At 36.8% G+C, this 13,197-nt stretch overlaps 1 protein-coding gene across 1 annotated transcript; it reads left to right on the plus strand.

Moving 5' to 3' along the window:
- Positions 1-9,342: 9,342 nt before the first annotated feature.
- On the plus strand, positions 9,343-9,894 carry LOC128659937 (oocyte zinc finger protein XlCOF6-like; the record flags this gene model as incomplete). The annotated part of the gene is made up of 2 exons (XM_053713529.1): positions 9,343-9,538; positions 9,695-9,894. Coding segments are annotated over 2 exons (396 nt in total), but the record flags the coding sequence as incomplete, so codon positions are not given.
- Between the last annotated feature and the right edge of the window lie 3,303 nt (positions 9,895-13,197).

The raw sequence follows: 13,197 nt of genomic DNA on the forward strand, positions 1-13,197 counted from the left end.
CTTGAAACAGCAATTATAAATAACGTATTCCCTAGATAAAGAGGTAAACAATACGAGAAATTGAGGAGGGAGGGGATACTCTTACTTTTCTTTTTTTCCCTTTACCATTTTCTTTTTGTTGTTGTTGTTGTTGTTGTTGTTGTTGCTGTTGTTGTTGTTGCTGTTGTTGCTGTTGTTGCTGTTGCTGTTGTTGCTGTTTGTTTTGTTTTGTATTGTTTTGTTTTTGTGTGTGTAGGCTTTTTGTGGTGGTATAAAATTTAATAAAACAGTCAACAGTATAAGAATCCAACAAGAGGAGTTTGTCTGAATTGGGACATGTATTATTAATGTTGTTAAGAGAAAAATCAATGCATTATTTCTTTCAAACAATAGCATGAGGATAATGGAATAGAAAAAAAATTGATCTCTCTGTAATTTATTGCTACAATTATTACTTTTGGTGTTATTGTTTTTGACAATTTTGTTATGCTGTTGAATTATAAATAATTAAAAAAAAACAACAACAAAAAAACCCTACTCTGACTTTCTATACTAGGGCAGCAAAATGTTAGGAAAACGCAGCAAGGCCCACCTTACAAGTTCCTAACTGCTTTAAAGCCACCACTGCCCTACTGAAGAGACTAACATGGAGTATGGCTAGACCCAATTCTTGAAAAAGGGGAAAGAACAGAGTAAACCTACACTGGCTTTCTAAAGTAGATAAAATCTTGCTTGTAGCGAAAGTAATCCAATTTTCTTCAGACACCAAAACTTCAACTCCTCCATGCACCAAGGCAAAGAGAATGACTGGGGGTTGTGGGAAGGGAAGTGATACTTAAAGGGACACTGAACCCATTTTTTTTCTTTCGAGATTCAGATAGACCATGCAATTTTAAGCAACTTTCTAATTTACTCCTATTATCATTTTTTCTTCATTCTCTTGCTATCTAAGCCTTTTTTTTGGTTTAGTACTATGGACAGTACTTTTTTATTGGTGGATGAATTTATCCACCAATCAGCAAGAACAGCCCAGGTTGTTCACCAAAAATGGGCCAGCATCTAAACTTATATTCTTGCATTTCAAATAAAGATACCAAGAGAATGAAGAAAGTTTGATAATAGGAGGAAATTAGAAAGTTGCTTAACCCTTTGAGTGCTAAGCACTTTCCCTCCTGGGTGCTAAGCTGCTCAAAGGTTGTTGTTTTTGTTGGTTTGTTTTTAAACTTTTTTTTTCTTTTTCCAGATCCCCAAGACTTGCACTGTTGGAAAGGTTAGGTGATTCCCTTTCCAACGGTGGGTATTGGGGGTCTGTAGCTGCTTAGATACCTGAGATACAGGCTTCTAAGCAGCATGCCCCCTTTTCCTATACTTAACATGGTTAAGTTTAAATAAAGTTGTGCGGTGACGTCATCACGTCATTGCGGGTGACATCACTGCGCATAACGTAAAGCCCCATCAATGCCTGTCACTATACAGGTCCGATCGCCGGGGTAAGAGCGGGATGAAGCCCCCAGATCTCCCTCAAGGTGGGAGAGTGCTAGCGACGGTTCCGAGCCATCGTTAGCAGCTGAGTGGGAAACTCTGTGACGGCTCAGAGCCATCATTAGCACTGAAAGGGTTAAAATTTCATTCTCTATTTGAATCACGAAAGAAAAAAATTGGGTTCAGTGTCCCTTTAACAGCTTTGCTGTGTTGCTCTTTGCCTCCTCCTGCTGGCCAGGAGTGATATTCCCAACAGTCATGATGAAGCCGTGGACTCACCATATCTTAGGAAAGAAATAACAATTTCCATCAGTAAAACATAATATGATGCTGTATCCTGAGATATTTTAGGGTACAAAGAAAAATCTTTCACATTTAAATTAACAGTTTGTTTTCTCCTTACTTTTCTATATGATAATCATACCCTGAGGGGGAGGCAGGGACTCTGTATTCATGTGACACCAGAGGGGACAATAGACATCTATATGAGAACAAAAGTCCAGGTGTGGCCCTCTCATTGTCTCCCAACTGACAAGTTGTACTCATGCGAGTCACACAGAGAAAGGTGACACTCCCACATTAGTATAAATATCTGTGTAACACTCAGTGATATCACAGGAGGAACCAGAGAGACTTCATACTTACAGAGCTTCTGCTAAACGGTAATATGCAAACCCTGACATAAATCTTTATTAACAGCCTCACACTGTTGTGTTTTATATAATGATGAGAAAATATTGTTCTGTATTTTTGTACTCAACTGTACTTATTTAATTTGTTTTCTATATTTTTCATGCAGTGTAAATGAATTTAACATTAAAGGAAACCATTCCTTAAAACTAACTTCTACTAAATAATTTAAAACAACTAAGCATAAATTTCTATTCTGGCTGTTCAGCTTACCGCAAACAGTTCTAATAGAGTGATTTAAATTACAATGTTAATCCAGCTATTGGGGCTGCTATGTGTGCCGCCATATTGTACACACAGCAGTCACATGATGCGCACAGAATATTATTCTGTTATGTATGTTTGCTTAGAGAAAATACTCACTGTGATGCAGAGCATGTGCCGCAGTGTGTTGAGAAAGTTATACTCTGTGGAAATGCATCAGTTTTGAACATAGTATTGTAAATAAAAGGGCAAGTGTAGATACATGATACTATAAGCTCATAAACTAATAATAGGAAAAAAGCAAGAATCAGGTCTACCTAAGTGCCTATCTGTGCCATAATTAGCTTTGCAACATGGAATTTACAAAATAAAGCATTGTACATAAACAAAATAAATTTTACTTTACATGTGCAACTTACTATGTATTTTGTATGTCCATAATGTTTCCATGCAATTTCCAATTGCTCCCTCAATGCAAAAAAAAAAAAATCTCATCTGAAGTAAAATACTTTTTAAAAGAAACTTTTTTTAATGTATTATTTAATCTAAATTATTTTTAATCTAGTATTTATGTAATTGCACAGCAACATTGCCGTACTCAATGTGTTTTTTTTAACAGTCAGGGCTGCTTGCTGCCACTGCAGTGATTTATTTTCAGCTGCCACAAGTGTTATAAAGCAGGCAGGGGGAGAGCCTAACCGTTCTAAAACAAACAGCTATGCACGGACTTAGATCTCCCCGTCACAGCAGTTCACACATCAGCAGTGATATCCTTTCCCCTTCCCCCGTAGCATGCACAGTTGCAGAGATCAACACAAAAACAAGAGAATCTGATAGCGAACAGGGAGCAGTAAGTGCAACAAACTTATACTTATCAAAAACTGTGCTTGGCTGGATTTAAACGGACACAAAATAATTTAAATATTTTAAAAAATATACTGAAATAGAAAATTATCCAGATGAAAAATTATAACTAGCATTGTAGAATAAATAATAATAAAACAATACTGTACACCACCATTTTTAAAACCTACTGAGTGTGTATGAATGCATGGTTCCAGGCACTGGTATAATTGTAAATAGCAAGCTCCGGGGAGGGAAGGGGAGAGAAGGATGGAGATTATACATATTATGTTTGATAGTGTAAATTAGCCACAGAAAATATTATATTTATATTTATCAGATTTGTTTAAAGTGTGATCCGTTTTGCACAATAAAACTTTTGACATAAGTAACAGAGTAGACACTGCAGGGCACGCTGTGCATCACAGTAAGAGAGTGCTTCTGCACGGGAGATGTATTTCCTCTAAGCATACATAACAGAATATGCCTGCACGTCACGTGACTGCTGTGTACAACGCGCGTTACAATATGGTGGCATACATGGCAGCATCTAGCACAGGATCAACATTGTGATTGAAATTAGTTTATTTGGACTGATTGGGGTAAGCTGAACAAACCACATAGACACCCATGCTTTCTTGGGGTTTTATTTGCTAATAAGTTAGTTAAAAGAAGTTTTACCAGACAGGTGTTATGGGTCCCTTTAAGTTATTTTATATAAAAAGCCCAATTTAATAATGATTTAAAGTATTTTGTAAAATGAATGTTTGTAACAGAACCAATTGATATTTTCAAGCTTGAGGAGGTCTGTCCAATAATACATTTGTGGGGGTTGTTCCTGTTATCCAATGAGCAATAGATTTTTAAGTACCAGCCAATTAGAATCCTGTATTTCCCTATAGGTTTATAATTAACCATAGAGCCCAGATAAACAATTTTCATTTAATATTAGTGTGAAGCTGCTATTTGCTCCAGTAATAAATATCACTCAGCTTATGGCCCTGTTGTATCAGTCTCATCACATATACTGATCTATTCATAAATATCTTGTGATCTGCATATTATTTTATTTCTAATGAGGTTATTTTATAATACATTTCTTATTTCTATTAGCTGCACCTGTTTATCATCAGAATGTTTATCCCACTGATCTGTGACTGATTCTTGTTGTTAGTAAAGACCTTAGTAAGTGTATTCTGCACCTTCAGCTGCTGCTGTTTGTGTCACATGCTCAGACTTAAATTAAGTTGTGTCACTGCCCTACTGAAGAGACTAACGTGGAGTATGGCTAGACCCAATCCTTGAAAAAAGGGGAAAGAACAGAGTAAACCTACTCTGGCATTCTAAAGTAGATAAAATCTTGCTTGCAGCAAAAGTAATCCAATTTTCTTCAGTCACAAAAACTTCACCTCCTCCATGCACCAAGGCAAAGAGAATGACTGGGGGTAATGGGAAGGGAAGTGATACTTAAATGTATAGTGAACCCAATTTTGTTTTCAAATAAAGATACCAAGAGAATGAAGAAAATTTGATAATAGGAGTAAATTAGATCAATTGCTTAAAATGTCATGCTCTATTTAAATCATGAAAGAAAAAAATTGGGTTCAGTGTCTTTTTAACAGCTTTGCTGTGTTGCTCTTTGCCTCCTCCTGCTGGCCAGGAGTGATATTCCCAACAGTAAATGATGAAGCCATGAACTCACTATATCTTAGGAAAGAAATAACAATTTCCATCAGTAAAACATAATATGATGCTGTATCCTGAAATATTTTAGGACACAGCAGAATAATCTCTCACATTTAAATAAACAGTTTGTTTCCTCCTTACTTATCCATATGATAATCACAGGAATCAGAGGGAAGCAGCACTCCAGGATAATAAAATAAAATCCAAAACTTTATTCTGACGTTTTAAAAAGCAAAAAACATGTACAGTGCAGGACAGAGGAGCACAGCACAAAAGCAAAGGAAGCAAAATCACAGAAGGAGGGGGGAGCGGAGTCCTAACATGTTTCGTGCTATTCAGAACTTAATCATAGGATAACTCCCCACCTGTGTGATGCACCATTTAACTGTCTCCTGACCAATCACAGTTTTAAAGGCCAAATCACACCCTCACCATCAAATACTTAGGTGTAAATGGTGCATCACAAAGGATTGAAGAATAATGTAATAATATGCAATTACAAATGATAAAACAAGTAATCAGAAAATTGTTTTTTGCTTTTTAAAACATCAGAATAAAGGTTTGGATTTTATTCTATTATCCTGGAGTGCTGCTTCCCTCTGATTCCTGTTCTACGAAGTTTGCTCGACTTCTCTACAAGCTGGCACTCCGCCATCAGTGCATTTGTATTAGCCGATTTTTGAGGGCTGTAATTGGCTAGCACCTCACACACCTCCTGGGCTGCAGCTACGTCACCTCCTGTGTACTGATTCTATATGATAATCACACCCTGAGGGGGAGGCAGGGACACCATGTGACACCAGAGGGGACAATAGACATCTATATTAGAACAAAAGTCCAGGTGTGACCCTCTCATTGTCTCCCAACTGACAAGTTGTACTCATGTGAGTCACACAGAGAAAGGTGACACTCCCACATTAGTATAAATATCTGTGTAACACTCAGTGATATCACAAGAGGAACCAGAGAGACTTCATACTTACAGAGCTTCTGCTAAACGGTAATATGCAAACCCTGACCTAAATCTTTATTAACAGCCTCACACTGTTGTGTTTTATATAATGATGAGAAAATATTGTTCTATATTTTGTTATGATAAAGATAAAATATTTCCCTTCTTATAAGAAACTGAGTTTAAATAAAAAACTCAACTGTACTTATTTAATTTGTTTTCTATATTTTTCATGCAGTGTTAATGAATTAACATTGTTATTTTATATAAAAAGCCCAATTTAATAATGATTTATAGTATTTTGTAAAATGAATGTTTGTAACAGAACCAATTGATATTTTCAAGCTTGAGGAGGTCTGTCCAATAATACATTTGTGGGGGTTGTTCCTGTTATCCAATGAGCAATAGATTTTTAAGTACCAGCCAATTAGAATCCTGTATTTCCCTATAGGTTTATAATTAACCATAGAGCCCAGATAAACAATTTTCATTTAATATTAGTGTGAAGCTGCTATTTGCTCCAGTAATAAATATCACTCAGCTTATGGCCCTGTTGTATCAGTCTCATCACATTTACTGATCTAATCATAAATATCTTGTGATCTGCATATTATTTTATTTCTAATGAGGTTATTTTATAATACATTTCTTATTTCTATAAGCTGCACCTGTTTATCATCAGAACGTTTATCCCACTGATCTGTGACTGATTCTTGTTGTTAGTAAAGACCTTAGTGAGTGTATTCTGCACCTTCAGCTGCTGCTGTTTGTCACATGATCAGACTTAAAGGGATAGTGTCCTGTAAATTTGGTTTTCCCTTAAAATAACAAGAAACCCCAAATTATTTTCATCATTTAAATAGAACATATCATTTTCAACAACTTTCCAACTGACTTCTATTATGAAATTTTCTTCATTCTCTAGATATCCTTTATTGAAACAGCAGCAATGCACTACTGGGAGCTAGCTGAGCACATAAGGTGAGCCAATGACAAGAGGCTTGTATGTGCCACTAATCAGCAGCTAGCGCGCCATAGTGCATTATATGGTTTGTCACAAAGGTCCCCAAGGGAATAAAGCAGATTTGATAATAGAAGGAAATTTGAAAGTTGTTTGAATTTGAATAATAAAAGTGTAATTGTGACTTTGCTGTCCCTTTAATGTGTTTCTAATGACTTGTTTTACCGGTGTATAAAATAGTATAAAGTGTATGGGAAATTTCAACTTTAGGTTTAGTTTTTATGTAAAATAACTGCTGTTTGTAATTTATTTTCATTATTAAATTGTACACAGCCTTTTAATGACATGAGGCTCCGGCTCCAACTTAGCATATGCAGGAGTTCACATTATTTAAAAAATATGAGTCTGTTATTGGTTGATAGCTGTCACATGGTACAGGTGCAGAACTACATTTATCAGAAAACAACATATTGCTCTTTATAAATTAATAGTAAGTTTTATGGCATTGTATTTTTATTATGCATCTGTGGTTTAGTAATTCTATATGTTATTGACCTTTTAAATGGACTGAATTTGCCAAAAGAACATCTCATTATATTATCACTCCATGTAAACACAAATTCTTTATTTTCTTAACTCTATCCAAGAAAACAATGGAAATTAACATTTTAGTGCCTATCTCTCCCACACCCCTGCAGTGTGATTTAGCACAACTCAGTATTGACCAAGAGAAGTTAAAGGACTGGGGGTGGATCACATGACAAAATGTCTGACATTGAGAATTAGTAGGAAGTACAATACCAATACTGCAGTATCCAATTTAACTTATATTTAAACAACTGATATTTAACATTTCTTTCAGTAGAAAATATTGTTTCATATAAATAATAGAAAATAAAGATTATAATATATTTGTAAAGTTGTGATAGGGCCCCACTTAAATAGATTTTCTACCATTATGTTGTATAGATCTGGGAAGATTCATATTTAAGGGGCAATTATAACACCTACAGAACTAACTGTACTAAATGCTTGTGGTGAATCAATAGCACATATGTAATAATCTAATCAGCTGATCTGTGTCACATGAACTGTTATGTGAGCATTTAATTATACCATACGTACAGTTAATCAGAACCATTATTTATTATTATTATCTGTCTAAACCATTTAATATACTTTTTACAGACACGGCCAGAGTACTGATAGATATCAGGTATTGATGTAACTGGAGTGAATAAGGGAACCTTCTTCCTGATCAGACATTGGAGCCTGTTATCAGCATGAACTCATATGTGTTAGGTGAGTAAAATAGATATTATGTTGACTTTAATTACTGGGAAAATAGAATAGATCACTCATCAAACAAATATAAACTTTTATATTTATATTTGCATCTATTAAGTACATTTGTGTCAGTGACATTATAAAAAAGGAGCAACCCCCATTGGGATGAGGATCAGGGTAAAAAATAATACTCCCCCCTCTGTCCTTTTTAGACAGATCATGTCAAGCAACTGCCTAACTTTACCCCCTGACCTGGTTCTGTACTCAGAATACCTGCAATTCCACCTTCTCCTACCCTGACCTCGCTCATGGAACACCCATAACTACACTTATGCCTTCCTTGTTCCCATGTGTGAAACACCCACAACTTCCTCAGTGTTCCCCATACCAGAACCACCACTGATTTGTGTGTTTAATTTTACAGTGACTTATTATTATTATTATTATTATTATTATTAAGCTAATAACGTTTTTGGCTGTTTATATAAATCAAACAACCATACCCTCTCAAAACATATCACTTATCATTCTGTGATGATTAAGACATCATGTTCTCTCCCAACTGGTTGAGCATGAGCTGGGCAGAGCTGTATGTGCAGTTGCTTGTTCAATGTTAAAGGAAGATGGTGGATGCCATATTCTTGCCCAGAATACAGATGTACTTGTTCCCTGGCTGAGAACATTATCCACACGCACCTTGTTTAATGTAGCCCTATAACTCGTTTTGATAAGTAATTTAGGTTACTATGATGTAGTAATGTTTACATTCTATGTCATCCTTTTTTAATTTGTGATTTACAGGAAAATAAATTTAAAAATACAAAAAGGAAGACATTTTTGAGTATAAAAAATGTTTTTTTTTATTGAGATGGATTATATTATAAAGAATAAACATTTTTATTTTGTCTCCATTTCTTTTTATGTAGACAATCACTTGAATAGTTCATATCCATCCTTCACTACAGGAAGCATCAGAATAATACAGCAAACTCCAGTAGTCTTAGACACCAATGACTATTCACAAACATTGGGGATATCACCGCAGATATTTAAAGAAGATGGTGAATTTGCAGGAACTGGGCAGCAATCATTATGTACAGAGAGTTATTTAGTCATCAAACATGAGGACAACATTTATGCCTTATCTAGTGAAATGATTATCCCCCAGGATAAACCACACACATTTACTGAGTACTCAAAACGTAAGAAAGAAGGGAAAAGTCTACAGTCTAGCCAAATGATTCAAATAAAGGAGAAACCTTTCAAATCTACAGAATGTGAGAAAAGCTTTAGATGGAAGTCTCATCTACTAGAACCCCACAAAATTCACACAGGTGCTAAACCACACTCATGTACAGAGTGTGGCAAACATTTTACACAAATGAATCATCTGAAATCTCATGAAAGGATTCACACAGGAGAAAAGCCTTTCACGTGTACAGAGTGTGGAGAAAGTTTTACACGAATGGATTATCTGAAAACTCATGAAAAGATTCACACAGGAGAAAAGCCTTTCACATGTACAGAGTGTGGAAAAGGTTTTACAAAAATGCATTGTCTGAAAACTCATGAAAGGATTCACACAGGAGAAAAGCCTTTCACATGTACAGAGTGTGGAAAAAGTTTTACACAAATGCATTGTCTGAAAACTCATGAAAGGATTCACACAGGAGAAAAGCCTTTCACATGTACAGAGTGTGGAAAACGTTTTATACAAATGAGTCATCTGAAAACTCATGAAAAGAATCACACAGGAGAAAAGCCTTTCACATGTACAGAGTGTGGAAAATGTTATACACAAATGAGTAGTCTGAAAACTCATGAAATGATTCACACAGGGAAAAAGCCTTTCACATGTACAGAATGTGGAAAATGTTATACACTAAAGAGTTATCTGAAAAGTCATGAAAGGATTCACACAGGAGAAAAGCCTTTCACATGTACAGAGTGTGGAAAAAGTTTTACACAAATAAGTAATCTGAAAAAGCATGGAAGGATTCACAAGGGAAGAAATCTTTAACATGTTTAGAAAATAGGGTTGCTACCTTGCTACCTTTTGCACAGCCATTCCCAACACTTTGCAAATGGGCGTGGTTGAGGATGTGGTTAGGGGTGTGGCCTCACATGACCTTAAAGAGACATTCTAGCCAAAATTGTAATCCACGTGTATGCATTTCAGTTTTGAGTAGAAGCATTTTTGTAATATACATGTATTAGAAATAATGCTTCTAATAAGTTATAGTTGTTTCAAACGTGTTTTTAAGTATGCCCCGTGCACCAGTATTTTAAACACAGCACTTGCTCAGAGAACCTAAGGTGCATTTACCAATGACTCAATTTGTTCATTGCAGACATGATACAAGACCCACTGGTGTTACGATCAGCTGTAATGTTTAAAATGCTGGTGCACTGAGAGTATCTAGCTATGCTACACATGCACGTGCAGAGAAAAATATTATCACTAAAATAGCGATAACTTTTACTAGAAACATTTTTGCCAATATGTGCTTATTGCAAATATGTTTCTATCCAAAGATGTAATTCATCTGTGTATTTAAATTTTGACCGGAGTGTCCCTTTAATAAAATATATTTTAACATTTTTTGGTCTGTTATTAAAAGGATTGAGTGTTTATAATGATTAATTTAATACACACACAGCAAAGATAGATGAGAGAGAGCTGATAGATATATACAGTTTGGTAGACAGACTGACAGAAAGGTGTGTGTGTGTATATATACTCGTTAAGGTTCTAGCCAGATCTGCCAAACTGGAGGGGGGGAGATGTCATGGATACCAAACAGCCAAGGCTGCCCCCCCCCTACTGCCTGCATGACTCCTTGTCACAACAGATTTGGCCCTTTCATGGCTAGCGGGATCTTGCTGTCTCTTGCTATCTACTGTTTTGTCATGCTGTGCCAGGCTGCAAGAGTAGAACCCCTACCACCTCACCCCCTTCTGTTCCTCAGCGGATTTGGGTTCCGGAGAGCAACTACAATCTCCCAGACCTTTTGCTTCATTTATTTGCTGATGAGTACTTTGTCAGAGAAGAGCTGATCTCTGTTTGGAAAAACCCTCCTGGGCTGGCCTGGCTTCTGGAACTCCCAGTTGGCCGCCTTGACATCAGACACCCGAACAGCAGGACAACCGCTGACTTTCTTTTTATGGATTGGTAGCCCCCAGGGTGGGCAAGAGGGGGAATTACCGGAGGGGAGTTCCTTTGGGGACAATCCTACCCCCATAATTTCAACGGACTGTATCTCCGGTCCCCAGTAACAAATCACATTGCTTTTTGGACTATGGCATCTGGGGGCCAAGAGCTTTAAAATGGCACCTGGAAGTGCCACCGCTCCTCCAGGATGATCCCGAAACCGCCACCCCTGGGTACTGGGATTCTGTGAGACTGTGGCTGCTATGAAGGTGCCAGCCTGTCTGGAGAAATGGGAAAATTGTGGGATTGTCCAGTGTCTTATCAAGATGAGCTTTGTGTATAAAAGGATTGTGTGTTTTCTAATAAAATCAGTTCTTGTTCCACCTGAATGCTAGTATGTCTAGTTATTTGTGTGGGCTCCTACCACTAAAAATGGTGCCGCTCTAAATATCGAGAAGGAGGCGTGGCCAAGAATCGGCATGGAATAAAAGCTTCATTCCGCCGACTAAAATTAAAACAAGAAGGACTGATCTCTCCTCTGTTATGAGGAGTTCCTGCAGGACAATCAGAGAAATGTACAATTGTACCCTCTTGCATTTTCCCTGATGCACTTTCGAAAAAGCAGAGAAAAACTGAACACCTGCGCAGCTCCATAGAATTGGCATGCTCTCTTAAAGAAATTCACGCTCTCTTAACAGTCCCCTATCATAGTTCAATTTGCAGACAACTATTCAAATTAACACTAAATGGGATCCAAAGGGGCTGCAAAAAAAAAGGTCCTGCATATTAAAAACATAGAAATGAGGTGGAAATTAACCCTAATGAAATGTTCCAAAACACTCCGCTATGGAAAATATTCCAACTCTAAAGATCTGAAAACTAGAGTTTGCCAAGAGTATTAGCTATGAAATAATAGATCTGAGCCCCATAGATGGTTAACCCCTTCCTTGACGTGAAGGAGGTTAACTCCTAAGTCTCCAAGTCTTGTGCAATTAATGTGCCTGCCCACTGCCTTAACCATCCATAAAGTATTTTCCCCACATATAAAGCAGAGAGTCCTTAACCCCTTCAGTGCCAGCCTCCTAGCACCAGAAGACAAAAGGCACTTACCTGCATTCTAGCCGTCTGGCAGTCAGATGACTCACACGGTATGAAAGAACGCCACTCCTTACAGAGACCTGTGGAAAAAAGAAAGAACAGAGTAAACCTACTCTGACTTTCTATACTAGGGCAGCAAAATGTTAGGAAAATGCAACAAGGCCCACCTTACAAGTTCCTAACTGCTTTAAAGCCATCACTGCCCTACTGAAGAAACTAACGTAGAGTATGGCTAGACCCAATCCTTGAAAAAGGGGAAATAACAGAGTAAACCTACTCTGGCTTTCTAAAGTAGATAAAATGTTGCTTGTAGTGAAAGTAATCCAATTCTCTTCAGACACCAAAACTTAACCTCCTCCATGCACCAAGGCAAAGAGAATGACTGGAGGTTGTGGGAAGGGAAGTGATACTTAAAGGGACACAGAACCAAATTTTTTTCTTTCGAGATTCAGATAGAGCATGCAATTTTAAGCAACTTTCTAATTTACTCCTATTATCATTTTTTCTTCAGTTGCTTGCTATCTAAGCCGTTTATTTTGGTTCAGTACTATGGACAGTACTTTTTTATTGGTGGATGAATTTATCCACCAATCAGCAAGAATAACCCAGGTTGTTCATCAAAAATAGGCCAGCATCTAAACTTATATTCTTGCATTTCAAATAAAGATACCAAGAGAATGAAGAAAATTTGATAATAGGAGTAAATTAGAAATTTGCTTAACCCTTTGAGTGCTAAGCACTTTCTCACCTGGGTGCTAAGCTGCTCAAATGTTGTTGTTTTTTTTTTTTGTTGGTTTGTTTTTAAACTTTTTTTTTTCTTTTTCCAGATCCCCAAGACTTGCATTGTTAAAAAGGTTAGGTGAT

The sequence above is a fragment of the Bombina bombina genome, chromosome 5 (assembly GCF_027579735.1).
Source record: "Bombina bombina isolate aBomBom1 chromosome 5, aBomBom1.pri, whole genome shotgun sequence".
Lineage (NCBI taxonomy): Eukaryota > Metazoa > Chordata > Amphibia > Anura > Bombinatoridae > Bombina > Bombina bombina.